Genomic DNA, 18,206 nt, shown 5'->3' with positions numbered 1-18,206 from the left:
GGGTTCTATTTGATAAAACAAAATAACCTTTGTTTCTTTTTTATAAATGGTACCAACATTTCTGGAGGAATTTCCTTCTCAACATTATTTGACTTAGTATAGCTTCCGAAGCAGAATAATACGTCTAGAGTGCGACATTGCATACAAAATGTGGTATAGACGACTGAAAAGTAGAAACTCAGTTCGGATGCTAGAAGAACCTGGAAACGAGTCAGAAGTCTCTGAGTCATCTGTTTCTAAACGATTGCACCCTATGAGAAAGGTTTCAAATGGCAATGGACCGTTTCAATATTACTGCATGATTGTTGCCAGGAAAAAAGGTAACCCGAAATCCCAGTCTATAGCAACGTTGAACATCTTTCTACTGGAGAAATCGAACTTTCTTGGTACCCCAAAACGTGGAAAACTGTTTACATGCTGCAATCATAAATTCTGGCGTCCAAACAGAAAAATGTTCAACATTGATTGGAAAGGTGCGTTTGAAACCACTCATCCTTGCAAAGTCATCCCCGGTCAGAACATACACTGCGTTTCACAACTATAGAACCACATATTTTTTCTAAGTTTCCAGAGATATGTAAGAAGACGGTTAAATTGAAGTATATAGTGTTGGATATAACACCTATCTTCATTTGATAGACTGACCATTTGAACACTATTGTAGTGTTCAGGCACGAAACATTCAAAAAACGAAAATTCCAGTGTTTCATAACAATAGAACCAAATGGAAAAACTTTCACTCCTTTACAAAATCAACGTCAATTTCACATGAATTACAATATGTTTCGAATTCGTAGGTCATCTTTAGTTCTCAATCAGTTCAAATAACCCATTCGGGGTGGTTTTGACCAAGTTGCGCCATGCTGTAGTGTGTATCTCGTTCTACGCAGAGGGTACTGCTCTGTTTAAGAATTAAATGATTCTGAAGTACTTCATTGCACTTCTGACTGTACATTGGTGTTGATGAAAAGCTATCTGAACCAGACCGTTTTGAAAATATTTTCCTCAAACCATCAAACTCCCGCCTGCAAAGTTACGAGTTGAAAAATACATGACACGATCCGTAAGTCCTTCCAGTATGAAGAAATTCTATTCAAGTTGGATTTCTTTTTATCAGAGAAGTTCTCCTGAAATAGTGAAACCCATGGTACTAGCCTCCACATTGGTTTTTGGATCCGCAGCTCAGGAAATGATATTTTTATGGTTTGGGGAGAACTTTCTTAAAAAGTCCTGATTTAGATAGCTTACAATCAACACGAATGAACAGTCAGAAGTGCAAAGAAGTACTTCAAAATCATTTACTACTGTTCTTACATCATAAACAATGTGATAATTGGGTACCGTTCTGAATCATATTTCGGACAACATCATATTTCGGACACTTTGTTCTAATATCTTGAAATGCTTAATAGTGCATTAACTATAAAATTAATATCACAATCGCTTGATTTGAAAAGCATTTTATTCGATGATTTTTTTATGTTTTCATTCAAATAGGTACCAAAGTAGAAAGCTTAAAAGCATATTGAACTAATTTATTCAAAATATCAACCAAATAATACCTGTGCATAAAGTTAAGATCTGATTTCTGCATCATATGCCCTAAGCGTCCGAAATATGATTTAGAACGGTAATTTGGCATCAATTCATAAAATCCGGAGAGTCATGGCATGGTTTGATAAATGAGGGCTTCAGATTCTGGACTGGTCAGCTTGTTTACCAGATCAAGACCCTATCAAGCACTTGTGAGGAGTGATGGTGCTCCCTTGGCCGAGTGATTAGCGTCATAACTAACATGCCGGGTGTTTGGGTTCGATTCCCGTTCTGGTCGGGGGAATTTTTCGTCAAAGAAATTTCCTCCGACTTGCACTGTGATCACGCGTATTCTAGAGCTTGCCACTCAGAATGCATTCAAGGCGTGTTATTTGGCATAGAAATCTCAACTAAGTACTAATAAAAATGACGCAAGTAATACTACGCTGAGACGGCGAAGTTCCTGTAGGAACGTTAGTGCCATTGAAGAAGAAGAAGAAGAAGAAGAGGAGTGATCGTACAAATAGTAGATACAGCTTACAAGCAGTATGAGTGATTTGAAGAGCTTAAACGAGCAGTATCCTCTGCGTAGAACGAGATACACACTACAACATGGCGCAGCTTGGTCAAAACCACCCCGAATGGGTTATTTGAACTGATTGAGAACTAAAGATGACCTACGAATTCGAAACATATTGTAATTCATGTGAAATTGACGTTAATTTTGTGAAGAAGTGAGAGTTTTTCCATCTGGTCCTATAGTTATGAAACACAGGAATTTCAGTTTTTTGAATGTTTCGCGCCATGCCACTCCATGACGTCGACTTTGTTATCCTGGAACCACTTTTTTGGTGGTCTTGGCGGTGTGTTTCGGATCGTTATCCTGCATGAACCGCCATTTCAGGGCCATCTCCCACTCGGTGTGTGGCAGCATAACATCCCTCAGGATTTGGGCGTAGAGGTACTCATCCATGATCTTATCCACCGAGTACAGGAGGCCAACCCCGTACCAGGAGAGCACTCCCACACCATAATGTTCTATCCTCCATGCTTGAACGTCTTCGTGGTATACTGTGGCATGCAAGCGCATCCTATTGAGCGATGGACTCAAGTATTTTCAGTCGATCAGAGTTTACCCCCACTCATCCGACCACAGTGTATTTCGCCACTGTTTTTCCTTCTCCAGACCGATCCAATCGAAATGGTCTTTCGCGAACTTCAGATGCTATGGTGTCAGCATCGGTACCTTCCGGGGGTTTTTACCGCCTAGCCCCTGCTCCACCAGCTTCCGCTGAACTGTCTGAGAACTCACGGACAAGTTCGGTTCGTCCCGGATCTTTTTCGAGGCCATGTTACTTGGGTACCGTTCTGAATCATATTTCGGACGCTTAAGGCATATGATGCAGAAAACAGATCTAAACTGTGTAATAATGCACAGGTATTATTTGGTTGATATTTTTAATAAATTAGTCAATATGCTTTCAAGCTTTCTACTTTGGTACCTATTTGATTGAAAACTTAAAAAAATCATCGAATAAAATGCTTTTCAAATAAAGCGAATAAGAATCAAACTTCGGACACTAAATCAAATTTCGGACAGATTGAATTCAAATTTCGGACACTTTATTTTGTAATTTTTTGGACGGAAATTACATTACACTTAATTATATTTTATAGTCAACTGCGAAACACTCATCAAGCAATCACAGTAAACTGTTAACAATGATGAGAACTGATGAAACACGGGAGAATATTTATGAACGGATAAATTCTACGTGCTCACGCTAAGGAAACGTCAAACACAAACAATAATTAGTGGATTTTGGATTTTGAATGGAGATGTAATAATTCGAATGTAATTCTCAAATGAAGTGATAGTGAAACAAAGGGATTACTCTAAAGAAGCAATTGTGATATCAATTGTAGAGTTATACCAACAGTGCATTAAGCATTTCAAGATATTAGAGAAAAGATGTCATATGATGTTGTCCGAAATATGATTCAGAACGGTAATTCAACATTAATTTTTTAAATGGATTGAAACACTGGATTGGATTATTTTTTCTCAGAGCTTTCTTTTTTGCTTGAGCAGTGGTCTTAATTTTTTTTTCTATATTATAGTGACTTTCAACACTTTTGGCTGGTTCGTCGCTTTTGTCTTTTTTGTCATGGTCCTCATTTGTCACCATGGTCCTCTGCAGTCCTCCTGGTCCTCTTCCATCTCGAACAGCGTTTGCATATTTTACCGGTCGGCCATTTTCTGCGTCGAAGATGGAGCGTGAGGTACGATAGGCCACGTCGTGTTCCACATTGACTTTCTGTATTGCATTCTCTTTGTAGTATTCCGGACAGGAGCGGGAAGCAAAATGCAATTCCTGTAAAGGACAGGTCGCTGACATCTACTGCCTCCGATGAAGGTTCGTGGTTTCCTAAACATGACCCGCACGTGTCCGTTTTCCAGACATTTTCAATTTGTATGGCCGAAGGCCCAGCGCTTGAATCACTACATGGGCTTCGTTTCCGCACACAGATATCCGAAACTAACGAATTCCGGAGTGTATGAACTGTCCATGGTGCTCCTTTGGCCGAGTGGTTAGCGTCATAACTAACATGCCGGGTGTTCGGGTTCGATTCCCGTTCTGGTCGGGGGAATTTTTCGTCAAAGAAATTTCCTCCGACTTGCACTGTGATCACGCGTATTCTAGAGCTTGCCACTCAGAATGCATTCAAGGCGTGTTATTTGGCATAGAAATCTCAACTAAGTACTAACAAAAATGACGCAAGTAATACTACGTTGAGACGGCGAAGTTCCTCTAGGAACGTTAGTGCCATTGAAGAAGAAGAAGAATGAACTGTCCATGGTGAGAACGATTGTCGGGGTATTTTGAAAGCTACCTGGATGGGAACTAATTTTTTTCATCAATTAATGCTAGCTAATAAGATCACAAGAACTCAACTGGCATTTTGTTAGAAACTGAAAGTTCAGTATTATTGATATGTTCTGAACCTAACTACAATTCAGTTTTAGGTCATTTGTTAGGTTTGCTAGGTTAAACTAGATTTTTAAAGATTCTGATCGCTAGAATCATGTTATTTGAACTTTTTACTTCCATTAAAAGAACTAAGGAATACGAATTATATAAACTTCAACATTTATTCCATACATGTTCATTCAAGGGGCAAAAAAATCAATGAATAATACATACTTCGGCTGTTGTGCTTCGTTTTTCTCATTTCCCAAAGTTGTTCCGTGTTCAATCTGTGCTGTTCGACGATTCAATGAAAACTCGGTTAGGCTAAAAACGTAAATAAACAAAACTTTGATTAGAGAAACATTTGACAGCAGGGAAAAAAAGTGGCAAGAAAACACTTTTTCAAGCAAAACACCACCCAGATTGAAATAAACCATAAACCGAAATCATTTGCCGTAGAACAATAACAAGTGAGAGAAAGCAACTCAAATTTAGAATTTTACACAGTTTACACATTTACACAGTTCATAATAGATCTATTAACCGTTCAGTAATACTTATGACAGACATACAGCTGTACTTGCGTTGTACTTCGAAAATTGTATGTCTGTCACCATGTACAGCGCTAGAACCATGCAAGCAACTCGGTACAATCGCTGTACCTGTACCGACCTGTTTTACCGCTGTACATGGCTACAGTTGTACTGTGCGCAGCGCCATAGACGGTTAGTGGTGGGTAGCATGAACAAGCAGAATCAAATCACTTGATAAACGTTCTTTTCATTGACTTTCTTTTAAGTTAAAACTCAGATTGGAAACTTTTTTGTTGTGTTTGATAGTTTAGACACTAAATAAAAACCTTTTTCATTGAAATATGTGGTGGAAATTGGAAAAATATCTGATTGTCAGTTTGACATACGGTACAATGTACAACCAAAGTATGTCTGTCATGGTACGATGGTACCTGTACAACGCTGTACACGTACAACGCAAGTACAGCTGTATGTCTGTCCCTGGTATAAGTCTCTTTGGTTGATTATACCCCTCGTTTGAATGGCGTTAAAAACACTGGACCGGGCTCTAGGCCTATTGATTGACAGCTTTGCCGAACTGTCAAAAGCTGCACATGTGCCATCGCTTTTTGCTATCCATGCACAGACGCGTTGTGCCAAACCAAGAAGCTGTGCTTGAAGAAAGTTCGCTGTGATTGGACGTCTCATTGCTGCCTTTCGTGCTCCCATATATTCCATTTTCGGAAGGTAAGTGGAACTAATTTAGAATTTATAGCTTTTGTTGTGAGAAAAGCAACTCATTCGGGTGGAAAATAAAACAAAAACCACCGTTTTGTTTTGGTTTCGTTCTTCGTAGGCGTTTTAAGCTAAATTTATAGGCCCTGAAAATAGATTCAATACTTGCTCTCAATGAAAGTGTTAATGGTGATTAGGAAAAAAACTGTCTAGCTATTTTAATTCAAGTGGCTTCTTATTATTCAGTTGTCAGGTAAAAAAAAGGATTCCGAATCGTTAAAATATGATCCAGTTTCGAAATCAGGTTGTTAGGTTACGTAATGGGAAAATTCCCTTTTTCATTAGGGCTGACAAGTGTCTTAAATTGTCCATTTGAAGATCAAAGCTTGCTGTGTTTATCTTACTATGCTGTTTAGTTCTAAAGCACAATTTACATTTTCGCCTAATTTTGTTCCTGTTCTGAATTACATCAAAATGAATTATGTTACGTCATGAGCGGGAAGGAAGTTGACCTTCAGTCTTCTTTATTCACACATTCGTGTAATACAGTGTCAATGTTATGTTCTGGGAAACGAGGAAATTGTCAAACTTCACGTGATCATTTTTTTTTTCATTCGCAGTTTTAACCACCTATACCAACAACAAACGCAATATGGGTATTCCAGCTGGAGACGTTGAGAAGGGAAAGAAGCTTTTTGTTCAGCGATGCTCTCAGTGTCATACTGTTGAAGGTGGCGGCAAACACAAAGTCGGCCCAAACCTGCATGGCATTTTCGGTCGCAAAACTGGTCAGGCTGCTGGATTCGCCTACACCGACGCTAACAAGGCTAAGGGAATTACCTGGAACGAAGATACCCTTTTCGAGTATTTGGAAAACCCAAAGAAATACATCCCTGGCACAAAGATGGTCTTCGCTGGTTTGAAGAAACCGAACGAACGCGCTGACCTCATCGCCTATCTGAAGTCGGCATGCTCATAAAAAGCCATCTCACCTTTTAGCAACAATATACAGCAATGCTCTTAATAAGATACCAAGCATGGAAACCTCATTCAACGAAGGTAGCAGAGAAGAAAAGAGTTGACGCCCTCGCCCAGACAAAGAACGCAAACCAATTAGGACAATTATTGAAATAATCTAATTTTAACATTATTTATACATTAGATTAACGAAATAGAACATCTTTCTTGTTTCGCAAGTTGAGAATCGAGAAGCTAAAAATAGTGAAACGAGATTTTGCCTCTGCTCATGAGAGGAACCGGTATGAGAAGTATTATCGAAACCAATAACTAATGGATATCAAATACAAAGAGACAGCTGTATAAAGGAAGGATCATTCATTATCGTACTTTAGTTTCATTCTATCAAAAATCTTATTTTTTGTTTCAATTCATTGCAAATAACCGTTTGGACAACAAGAAGAAGGAATTTCGTACTGCCGACGATAAAACAAGAAATTGAGTATATGCCAACAGAAAATAGGACATCTGTCTTGCACCAAGGATACGATGAACAGAAATACATTTCGGTGAAAAGAACATTTGTAAAGATTTTTCAATTCTGATTCCAAATGCGATGGTTTTATACACTTTGGAAAGAGAAGACGGGTAAGTCACGTACTAATCATTTGAAAAAAGGTGATAAGGGCTCTTGAGTCATCATTTTATTACTCTCACTTAGCGTAATGTTATCTGAGCAATCGATTTGGTATTTGGTGGCTGTGAAAGAAAATTAAATTTTCATATTTACTAAATGTCGATATATTAGAAAGTTTTGACACATCGATGATCCATTCTTTGTCGGGGGCAGTAGTTAGTAAAATTGATTTTGTTATATCGAATGATACAACTCGTTTGTTGTGATTATACATTATAACACATACCTGATAGAAATGTAATTTAGCGTCATGTGATAATTGGACATAAGCCATAACACGACGCAAATAGAATCTCGATTCACATCCTTCACAATACCTTGAACCACGCGTATTGAGGATATCAGTGAACCGCGCTTTTTGAAACCAATGCTTGTGACTAGGAAATGCTCGCTTCGCAGCCGAATGCAATGGCTGTGTGGCTCAATTAGTATGTGGAACACACAGAGTAATCTTTTTGAGCGTAACTGAGGCTGATTGTTGGATCTGTAGCAGTTCTAGTAGTAACCTTGACCAAATGTAGTAAATCTAAATTAAGATTTCGCTGTAGTTGATAGTCCAGCTTCACAATAACTAAATGCGTAAGAGAATGTTTTATAGGCTAGATTTTATCCATTGTCTGGGACTTTAACCCAAAATTCAATCGTCGCTAGAAATACTCTACCATGCGCGGGTTGCTTTACCTGACATCCACTGTGTCGTTCATATGCTCACACGGAGCAACTGTGTCCATGATGCGTTCGCTCGGACCTCATACGCAGGCTGACGAAATAGTGCTCCACCTTGATTCGACTACTTGGTGGTGAAGGGCAGCTGTGTAAAGTTCATAAGCGAAATTAATTCAGAGCTTCTAGCTTGAAAGTTCTGGCGAGGAATCAATTCAGGTAGATCCGTTCAGGAGTCCATCAGGCTGGTAAACGGTACTACTACTATCGATGACCACGCATGTACTTTGCGGAAATGTCCGTCTCAAATATTTATTCTACGCAATCCAAAGAGTTAAAGAAGGAATGTGGAAGACTGGAATCGTCATACCTCCAAAAAGAAAACATCTAGTGTCAGTGGCTATAGATCCATAATGTTACCCAGTTGCAAGGGGAAAGTTAAGGAAAAGATGGTCAACAGAAGATTAACCGAGGGCTAGAAAAAGAGAAGTTTTTGAACGAACGGCTTTTTGGATTCCGCTCTAGCAGGAGAACCGAAAGCTATATAGTAGAACTTGAAGTATGCCTCCATAAACATTCCAAGCCCTCACATGTTAGCACCTGTACCCTTTTAGACATTACTAACACATACGACCAGCTATGGCGGCAACATATTTCGGCAAGGCTCGCGAACTGGAGTCATGCGGGAAAGATGATGACATACCTAGCCAGCTTACAGATACAACTTTCAAAGTAACGGTTGGGGATTGCCTCTGTAGTGATAAAATCGCTGAAAACGGAGTTCTCCTAGGTGTAATCCTATCGGTCACTCTTTTCCTAGTAATCAATAGCACGATTATTCGTTCGGAACCGGCAAGTGCTTCAACTTCAGTTCAATCGTACTCAACCTGCGACTTGTCTGGCTTTTGTGGTTGGTCCATCTGGTGTTACTTTATTTTAGATCATTTGAATTTCACACTGATTAGAAAAATTGAGAGTTAGCATAGTAAATAGGCTATACGACAGTTCGTGTGGACCTGTGTGCGCATTAAATGTACATAACAGTTCGACTGAAAAGTTCATAAGTTCATAAACATCATAGAATCATTTATTGCACCCCAAAACCTCCATATGCCAAATTTGGTTTCATTTGCTTGATTAATTCCCGAGTAATGTAGAAATTTGTGTTTAATTTGTATGGCAGCCATGTATGGAAGAATGTCGGGAGTGAGAATTGAACACAATGAATTATTGAAATTATTCTAATCACACCCATGCTCGGAATGCAAAATAACAGTCACGCTATTGTCGTCAATCCTGATAAAAACCTGATTGAAGATCACGTGTGTAGATCCAATGCGCCACAGTTACTTCAATTATTAGGAACATCATTACTCATTTTGAATTAATATTTTAATATTATGCGGTTGGAGGAGACGAAACAAACAAAAGGCACAGTAGGGTTGTGACCGAGACACGACCGCATAGTTGACGTAGGATTCCGTTAGGCTATCTGTTTGATAATGATTTGGTGGCCTCCTGAAAAGGGTCGTTTTGTTTGGTTGTTGGGTATTGGTTGTTCACTGCATCAGTGTTTACCGAGTGATGATGACAGAAGGATGGTAAACAGTCGTTGGATGGTGCGTATTATACTTATGACAGACATACAGCTGTACTTGCGCTTTACTTCGAAAAATGTATGTCTGTCACCATGTACAGCGCTAGAACCATGCAAGAAACTCGGTACAATCGCTGTATCTGTACCGACCTGTTTCACCGTTGTACATGACTACAGTTGTACGGTGCGCAGCGCCACAAACGGTTAGTGGTGGGTAGCATGAACAAACTGAATCAAAACACTTGGTAAATATTATTTTCATTAACTTTCTCTTGAGTTAATAACTCAGATTGGAAACTTGTTTGTTGTGTTTGATAGTTCAGACGCTAAATAAAAAAACTTTTTCATTGAAACATGAGGTGAAAATTGGTCGAATTTCTGATTGTCAATTTGACATGCGGTGCAATGTATAACCAAAGTATGTCTGTCATGCTACGATGGTACCTGTACAACGCTGTACACGTACAACGCAAGTACAGCTGTATGTCTGTCCCTGGTATTAGATAGAAGATACCGAAGTGGAACGAGATATGATGAAAACCGACCTCTGCGATCCTAGACGCGATGCCTCTTGTGATATGTATGGATGAAATAAAGAAAAAAAACAACTCACCAATGTAATATACTATAATTACCAATACCGAACACAATTATCAATTTTTCTCATCAGTAAAAACTTGTCACTTTAATATAGAGAAAATGTATTTGAAATGGAAAAGGTTTTTTTTTTATAACTTTCTTTTATAATTTTTACTTTCTGAGTGTTTATTCAACCCAATGCGAATTTTAATTGGACTAACAACACCTAATACTATAAGTAGATCAATCACTTTTTCCAATGTTTCTTAACTTTTCCAATTTTTCTCGTCGTTTAAACTTTCCTTGGGTGAAAATGAACACAACAAAACAGACAGCTTAAACCAAACGACCCGTTCTCGAGCGGGAACACACCTTGGTGTTCTTAATTATGAAAATTGAAAAAAAATCTTTTCATACATCAAGTCATTTTTTACACAACTGCAACCATATACAATTTCACTCTTACACTTGTGCTAAATTTTTCACAATATACGATCGGTCATTGATATGAAATTTCACGAAACAACTAACATTTAAGTTCCAAATTTGAATTTTATTTGCTAGAATTAATCATATCACTCACCTAACTTGCAATATAAAAATGCCCCCGACTTCCATATACTTGCAATGTCGATTTCCCCCAGGCAGCTTGGTTTTGATGTCTCTGTTAGGGAACACATTTCGGTAGGAACAAAAGTTCCCCCTACTTTCATGTATTTTCAATGCCAATTTCCTCCAGGCAGCTTGGTTTTGATGTCTCTGTTACCCGCCGCATGTGTCGTCAATTTCGACCAATCAGAAGTGGGTATTTCCGTTAGGATAGGGGTTGAGATTTTCCAATTGTTCAATAGTTAGTTTCATGACATATATTATTTTGTTCAATATAAAAAATAGTTATGAAGTGTCGAAATCGATTGAAGCGATAATTTCATCAATCCATCATGAAATGACTGAGCAATAAGCGTTTGAAATTGGACAATTCTCACAATGTGCTCGATTTTCGATTTTCAATTTGTACCCCAATATGTTCCCGAAAGACGTAATCCTACGTCAAAAGAGTGCCCTCGATGGATTCTTATGTGTGTCGTTTGATGAATTGGCGCAGTTAGGACATCGTCATTCTAGGATGTCTTGAGCTGTGTCAATAAACCATGGTCAACATATTCGCAAAGGTAGAGAGCGAACGACAATCAACAGAAGCGGTTCGAGGAATGATAGCAAGACGCTATCATGAGTAACGCCTACACAGCCTTTGCTCAGACGACAGAACGTATGTTCAAACAAGAGAGATGCAGTCTTTAATGGGCTCTATTACAAAGTTACACGTATTTCGTCCAACATGTTGCTGGATGTATACAAGATTTATAGAAGAATCGTTAAGTTCGGACTGTTTTCTAAGTATTTAAACAACATTGAGTAATGATTTTCATTCAAATTTAAGCAATTTAAAATTATTTTCGCGTCTGCTAATCTGATACAGATTAAATTGCTCCACGAATACGGATTACTTATTTTGAAGTTTATTTTGCGCCGAGGCAAGGTTGCTACATTTCATAGCACGAATGATCAGGTTTCTGAATGCAAAAGACGAATCCTGAGATCCGATCGATCCGGTCCATTTCTCTGTACATCATAGATCTCAACTCCATCTCCACATCACACTCAGGTTCGGGAAGTTCCCACGGTCCAATGCAATACACGGTCAAATCTTCACGTATCTGCTCGATATCCACGTGGAATCTGTCCTTCATCGATCATAATCAATTAATTTTATAGATCGTTGAAACATTTGAACACACATGTATTGCAATACATGTATGTACATGTATTGCAATACATTAGTTATTTTTTATTCAACAGTCAAAATATTCACTAGACGTAATTTATATGGCAGAACAACGTTTGCCGGGTCAGCTGGTTGTTCTATAAAATTGGAACCTTATCTTTCAAAATCAGTAAATTCTGTATGAAATCCCGAAAATCTATAATCTGTTTGTACAGATTCTTGGTTTTAAAAACTTCAAAAAATCTGTATAAATGCAAATTATTCTGTAGATTTGGTAACCCTGGTCAGGAGCATCATATACCACCTTAAATTTGGGATATATTTTGCTGTATATACGCTGGTTATACGATTTATGATTGCTGGGATACTCCTCAATAAACAATAATCTTCCGAACAAATACCGCAAATAAATAAAGAGCACGTTTAATAAGTTATATGTGTATCATTGTATAAGTTTAATTATTTTTGCCTTTGGTAACAATACCTTTTTCATAGTGTTAATTATATTCATTATTTTATAAGAAAAATAACACTCATGATCATTGGATCTTTTTTGACAGCCGTTTTGATTCAGTCCGCACTACCTAGGACAAAATAGTTCACTTTGATGAACGGTTCAGTCAAGGTTCAGTAAGTGAATCACTTCTTTTGAGCCGTTCTTTCGCTCTTTCGATCAGCGGTATTAAGATCAAAATAGAATGTTAGCTGGAACCCAACATCAATAGACAACTATTCATTGATATCGTTAGATTGGATAGGAGATTTTTTGATTCTTGGATTTTCATTCTTGAAATTCTTGAAATTAGTGGGGAAAGATAAGGTGCTTCTTCTTTAAAAGTCGCAAACTATATGTGAAAGTATGTTATCGGCCGACAATATTATATGTAATAATTTGATGCGCACAAAATATGTGCAATTTTTCATATTTTCTGTTAGGACAAAACACAGGTTCCTTGTAAGATCATAATGGTTCATGCAGAGAACAAATCCAGTAGCGATTTTTTTAAATTTTCGCTAACAATCATATAAACAATCACGATAACAGGCAGACGCAATAGAGCAAACAAGGGATTGAAAGCAACGAAAAACTTTTTTCTTAACTTGCCCTCACTAGACGATTTTATGTTCACCTAATTTATGAATCGCCCCTGTTACGCCGTGTGTTTCTTGACATTGAATTGAAACACAAACTAACGATTATAACTACATTTAATAACAGATTAAAAAGAACAACAGTGTTACATAAAACATCATAACAAAAATAATTATCCCTTCTGTCTTTTATTCCTCTTGTTGACATCGGAGCGCTCACAGCTAGAACTGTCAGGTCGAGCCACAGGTTATCAGCATAGTTGCCAGTCGATCTGTTGTCTACAACATCTCCCTCTTCAATAGAGATGGTACGGGTCAAACCACTGCGGGGGTCTTCGGATCCTTGAAGACCGCCGAGGTAGAGGTACCATCGGTTGAGCCTCAATCGCCGATTCATAATCGTTGGATTCCGTTGATGATGTCGACGGTGAGGACAAAGGTGCAGGACTTGACTCCAATGGAGGCGACATATCATGCCGCGGAGTTGAAGAAACACGCCCCGCCGGTATATTTTGCAGCGTTCGATCGGAACTCAAGAGTCCCGTTGCAGAACTTGAATGCTGTGTTGAAACATGCTGCAATACCGTCGATTCAGGTGTCGGTTTTGCTGGTTCTTTCATATTCCATGCTTCCAGCAACACGTTCAGTGGTAGAGACTGCTCTGGAAGGGAATCTGACCGCTTCGTTGACAGTGGGTCTACGGTTCGGCTACGCAGTTGAATGAGGTGGGAGCGCAGCATATTTCTATGTTCTACCCAAACGTTGTACATCACCTGTCCAATTCGTTCGATGATGATGCCTGGAACCCATTTCCAGCGGTTCTTCGAAAAAACTTTCGCATACACCGTATCGTTCTTCTTGAAGCCTTTCTGATTACTCACTAGCTGATCTGGAACTTGAACAACTGGAGGACGAAGTAGATGCAAACACGTCCGGATTTTACGACCGAACATTATCTCAGACGGTGATTTGTCCTCCGGTAAAGAACAATTCGGCGTGCTGCGATAGGTGAGCAGAAAAACGTCTAAAGCTTCTGCGATTGTGCGATTGTGAATCTTCTTTATGGCTCGTTTGAATGTGTCAACAAATCTCTCCGCTTGCCCATTTGATTGAGGATGGAACGGAGCTGTCGTGAGGTGTTCGATGCCATTCATTGTGCAAAAATTGGAGAAATCGGCACTTGTGAACTGTGTTCCGTTGTCGGTAACCAGTGTTTCTGGCATTCCAAGGCGAGCAAAAAGGCCCCGGAGAATGCCAATCGTTGCAGCAGAAGTAATGCGACCAGTTTTTATAATTTCTGGCCACTTAGAAAATGCGTCTATGGCAAGGAGGTAATAATCTCCTTCGATTGGTCCTGCGTAGTCTACGTGAATCCGCTGCCAGGGTTTTGATGTTTTCGGCCACGGAACCGGAGTACTATGTGGAGCTGATTTGGCTACGGATGCGCAGTGTTGACATGCTTTCACGTATCCAACTATGTCACTATCCAAGGTGGGCCAATAGACGTAGCTACGCGCAATGGCCTTCATCCTCTGCATGCCTGGATGACCTTGGTGTAGCTGAGCAAGACACCGGTTCCGGTGTTGCGATGGAATCACAAGCCTGTCCGCAAAAAGAATGCAGCCATCCACTACTGTGAGCGAATCCTGCCTGTCCTGAAAACGCTTGAGTTCGGGATCGTCGAGCTACGCATTTGGCCAACCGTTCGTCAAATATCGGCAAACTTTGCGAAGCGTTGCGTCTGCTTGAGTGCTCTGAGCTACAACGTTAAAACTGAGAGGCAACGCACTGATTGAATCCAATGCTACTGACTTCACATCTTCCTCAATTATGACACTGGTAATGACGTAGTCCTCTTCAGATTTGTGGTGTTGGTCTATCAATCGAGAGAGAACATCTGCATTCCCGAACTTGGCTGTTGGAACGTATTCGATCTCAAAATCGTAGAGAAGTAATGTGAGCGCAAAACGTTGTAACCGGTTGGCCGTATAAACCGGAATCCCCTTTTTCGAACCAAAAATTCTTAGCAACGGGGCATGGTCAGTCTGCAGACGAAAATGTCTCCCGAAGATCATCTTATGAAATTTCGTTACTGCGAAGATGATTGCCAGACCCTCTTGATCTGGTTGGCTGTAGTTGCGCTCTGCTTTAGTCAGCGCCCTAGAAGCGTGTTGAATAGCTTTGATAGAGCCGTCGGGGAACCTGTGACTGATGGTGGCTCCTAGACCAACGGATGAAGCATCAGCAGAAACGATTATCTCTTTCCTCGGATCATAGTGTGTGAGTAAAAGGTTTGATGAAAGGAAAGCTTTGAATTGATCAAATGCAGCTTGACATTCTGGTGTCCAGAGAAATTTTGTTTCTGTCTTAAGCAGATTATCTAGGGGATATCGCAACTTCCGCATGTTCGGGACAAACTTCCCATAATAATTTATTGCCCCCAGAAAAGAGCGCACACCAGAAACGTCTGTGGGTGGTTTCAGCTTGACAATAGCTTCGATTTTGGCAGGATCTGGTTGTAACCCACTGGAATCGATGATATGACCGAGATACCGGATTTGATTCCGGCCAAACGAACACTTCTCGGCCTTGATAGTGAACCCAAACTCGTGAATTCGCTGCAAAACAGCTTTCAAATTGCGGTTATGTTCCTGCTCGTTTTGACCACCTACTACTACGTCATCGAGGTAGCCAGAACAACCCCCAAGTCCAGCTAGCATGGCATCTATAATTTGCTGGAATGCACCTGGGGCAACTTTCACACCTGGCGGCAGACGATTGTAGTGGTGTAACCCGCGATGTGTGTTGATGGTAAGAAAATTTCGAAATTCTTCGTCGACTTCCACTTGTAAAAATGCATCGGAAAGATCTATTTGACTGAAGACTCTACAGTTAGCCAGTTTCGAAAAAATGTCTTCAGGTAAAGGGAGAGGATACTGGTGAGACTGGAGAGCGGCATTGAGTCCCGTAGAGTAGTCACCACAAATGCGAACTGTACCATTCGCTTTACGGACGACGACGATTGGAGCAGCCCATTCCGAATAATCTACCGGTGTTATAACCTTCAACTGCTCCAACCGATCTAGTTCACAATCTACAGCATCGTACATGGCATATGCGACCGGACGTTTTGGACGGAAAACAGGCTTGCAATTTTCTTTCAGTTCCAATTTCACTTTAGTCTTCGTACATAAACCCAGCTTGTCGGTGAAAACGCTCGGAAACTCAGACTCGAACGAAGAACCAAAATTAGACGAACTCGAAACATGGTTGCAGAAAGCGTCCATCGGAACTGACCATAGTCCGAAACTGTCTACCACATCAGACCCAAGGAGTCGTAGCTGCTTCTCAGAAACACGGATGAGCTGTCGGTGGGTTCTCCCACCAATCGTAACATCACAACTGAATTCACCTTCAAATGGTAATGCACTGCCAGAAGCAGACTTCGCCTCTACCGTTGCTGGATCCAGGACAGGACTACCAATCTTCCGCCAAAGCTGCTTGCTGATGATGGTGATATCGGAGGCAGTATCAAGCTGCAGACGCACTTGAACCCCCCAAGTAAAACGGGAACGAATCTCCTTCGCTTCTGTACAGAACACTCGTTCACCTTCACCACCCTGCTTGCCACATTCAGCTTCTTACGCCTTCGCATACTCCCCCGTGCCTTCTTCGCGCTGTTGCAGTATCCTTCACGGTGTCCAAACTGCCCACAATCAGAGCATTTGTGGCTTTTGAAGCCGCAATCACGCGCGAAATGAAACGCGCCGCAAAACCAACAAGGAGTTTGTGGTTTCTCTTTACTCCCACTCGCTGGCTTCGGTATAGATTGCTCTCGACGTACGAACTGTTTCCTGCGATACTGGTGTCTGATCGTATTCACTTGTGTGGGTTGCGACTCAATCATAGCATTGTCATGCTTCAAATTGAGGAGACGCTGACATCCCTCAGAAATTATCTCCAGCGTGACGTCAGAATGCTCTTCAATTTTAGACAGAAGACGCATTCGAATATCAACATCACTCTCTGCTCGCAATCCGCAGACGAACATAAGGCACTTGAATTGGTCCTCCGTCAGTTTACCCAATTCGAACTCGACGCAATGTTTATTCACACGACAGGCAAAGGTGATGAAATCTTCTGTCGGATTCTTGCTAATCTGCAAGCATTTGTAGCGCCTGCTCACTACCGACTCTTTGCAACCAAACAGCATTTTCAACTTCTCTATCGTTTGACTGAAAGAGAAATCTTTTGGTAGTTTGGGCAGAATGAAACTGACGTACCTATCATGTTCTGAAACACCAAGCTTCCGCATCAAAAGCCGCACTTTTGCGTCATCATCCAGTCGTGAAGCATCTTTCTCAAACAGATCGTCGTATCGGGTGTACCATGCAGCAAATGTTATGTTGTTCTCGACATCGTAGCGAAAATCCTTGATGTTATTCGCCAACGAGTCGAGAATGTGCTCTGGATTCGGCGGTACTTGCACCTTGATTGACGATACGACGTTCTGCATGAATACATGCTGTTGTTCTTCGCTCTGTTGTTGCCGTTGCAGGATTTGATTCATCATCTGCTGCTGCTGCAAGTGCTGTTGTTGGAACATCTGCATCACTTGCAACAGCAATCCTTCTGTCGTGAGAGGAACTTGTTGTTGAACAGGCCGAGGGGGGAGACGCAAACAGTTGCCCGGATGCTGATGCGGGTGTTGAAATGAACTGTTGCTGCTGCTGCTGCTGTGTACGGAACTGCTGCTGCTTGACGTCACGCATACTGTCCTCGTTCTCCATTCTTTTTCGTTTCTTCCGCGCGGGTGGCGAAATGTAGTTTACAAAAATATCACGAAATCACGAAACGAAAACAACAATTTAAAATTCTCGTCGCCACTGTTACGCCGTGTGTTTCTTGACATTGAATTGAAACACAAACTAACGATTATAACTACATTTAATAACAGATTAAAAAGAACAACAGTGTTACATAAAACATCATAACAAAAAAAAATTATCCCTTCTGTCTTTTATTCCTCTTGTTGACATCGGAGCGCTCACAGCTAGAACTGTCAGGTCGAGCCACAGGTTAT

The 18,206-nt window shown here is 40.4% G+C and overlaps 4 protein-coding genes across 4 annotated transcripts; 1 reads left to right on the top strand and 3 right to left on the bottom strand.

Annotated features, from left to right (window-relative positions):
• Positions 1-4,692: 4,692 nt before the first annotated feature.
• On the bottom strand, positions 4,693-18,138 carry LOC129777619 (uncharacterized). The gene is made up of 2 exons (XM_055783993.1): positions 16,536-18,138; positions 4,693-4,829 (listed from the first exon to the last, which is right to left on the bottom strand). Exon 1 carries the CDS (start codon positions 17,733-17,735, stop codon positions 16,575-16,577), a length of 1,161 nt encoding a protein of 386 aa, XP_055639968.1. The 5' UTR covers positions 17,736-18,138; the 3' UTR covers positions 4,693-4,829; positions 16,536-16,574.
• On the top strand, positions 5,617-7,288 carry LOC129777620 (cytochrome c-2). The gene is made up of 2 exons (XM_055783994.1): positions 5,617-5,764; positions 6,373-7,288. Exon 2 carries the CDS (start codon positions 6,405-6,407, stop codon positions 6,729-6,731), a length of 327 nt encoding a protein of 108 aa, XP_055639969.1. The 5' UTR covers positions 5,617-5,764; positions 6,373-6,404; the 3' UTR covers positions 6,732-7,288.
• Positions 11,027-16,558, bottom strand: LOC129777618 (uncharacterized protein K02A2.6-like). Its single transcript, XM_055783992.1, has one exon. It carries the CDS (start codon positions 16,408-16,410, stop codon positions 14,809-14,811), a length of 1,602 nt encoding a protein of 533 aa, XP_055639967.1. The 5' UTR covers positions 16,411-16,558; the 3' UTR covers positions 11,027-14,808.
• Positions 13,420-14,652, bottom strand: LOC129779172 (uncharacterized protein K02A2.6-like). The gene has a single exon (XM_055786464.1). It carries the CDS (start codon positions 14,650-14,652, stop codon positions 13,420-13,422), a length of 1,233 nt encoding a protein of 410 aa, XP_055642439.1.
• Positions 18,139-18,206: the final 68 nt, after the last annotated feature.

Source organism: Toxorhynchites rutilus, chromosome 3, assembly GCF_029784135.1.
Source record: "Toxorhynchites rutilus septentrionalis strain SRP chromosome 3, ASM2978413v1, whole genome shotgun sequence".
NCBI lineage: Eukaryota > Metazoa > Arthropoda > Insecta > Diptera > Culicidae > Toxorhynchites > Toxorhynchites rutilus.
The sequence above is the reverse complement of the archived record's forward strand: the minus strand, read 5'-3'. Positions and strand labels throughout refer to the sequence as shown.

What these genes read in the sequence shown, in the direction of transcription:
- LOC129777619 (XM_055783993.1), bottom strand. Translation starts at nt 17,735, where the DNA reads ATGCAGATGTTCCAACAACAGCACTTGCAGCAGCAGCAGATGATGAAT.
- LOC129777620 (XM_055783994.1), top strand. Translation starts at nt 6,405, where the DNA reads ATGGGTATTCCAGCTGGAGACGTTGAGAAGGGAAAGAAGCTTTTTGTT.
- LOC129777618 (XM_055783992.1), bottom strand. Translation starts at nt 16,410, where the DNA reads ATGGACGCTTTCTGCAACCATGTTTCGAGTTCGTCTAATTTTGGTTCT.
- LOC129779172 (XM_055786464.1), bottom strand. Translation starts at nt 14,652, where the DNA reads ATGAAGGCCATTGCGCGTAGCTACGTCTATTGGCCCACCTTGGATAGT.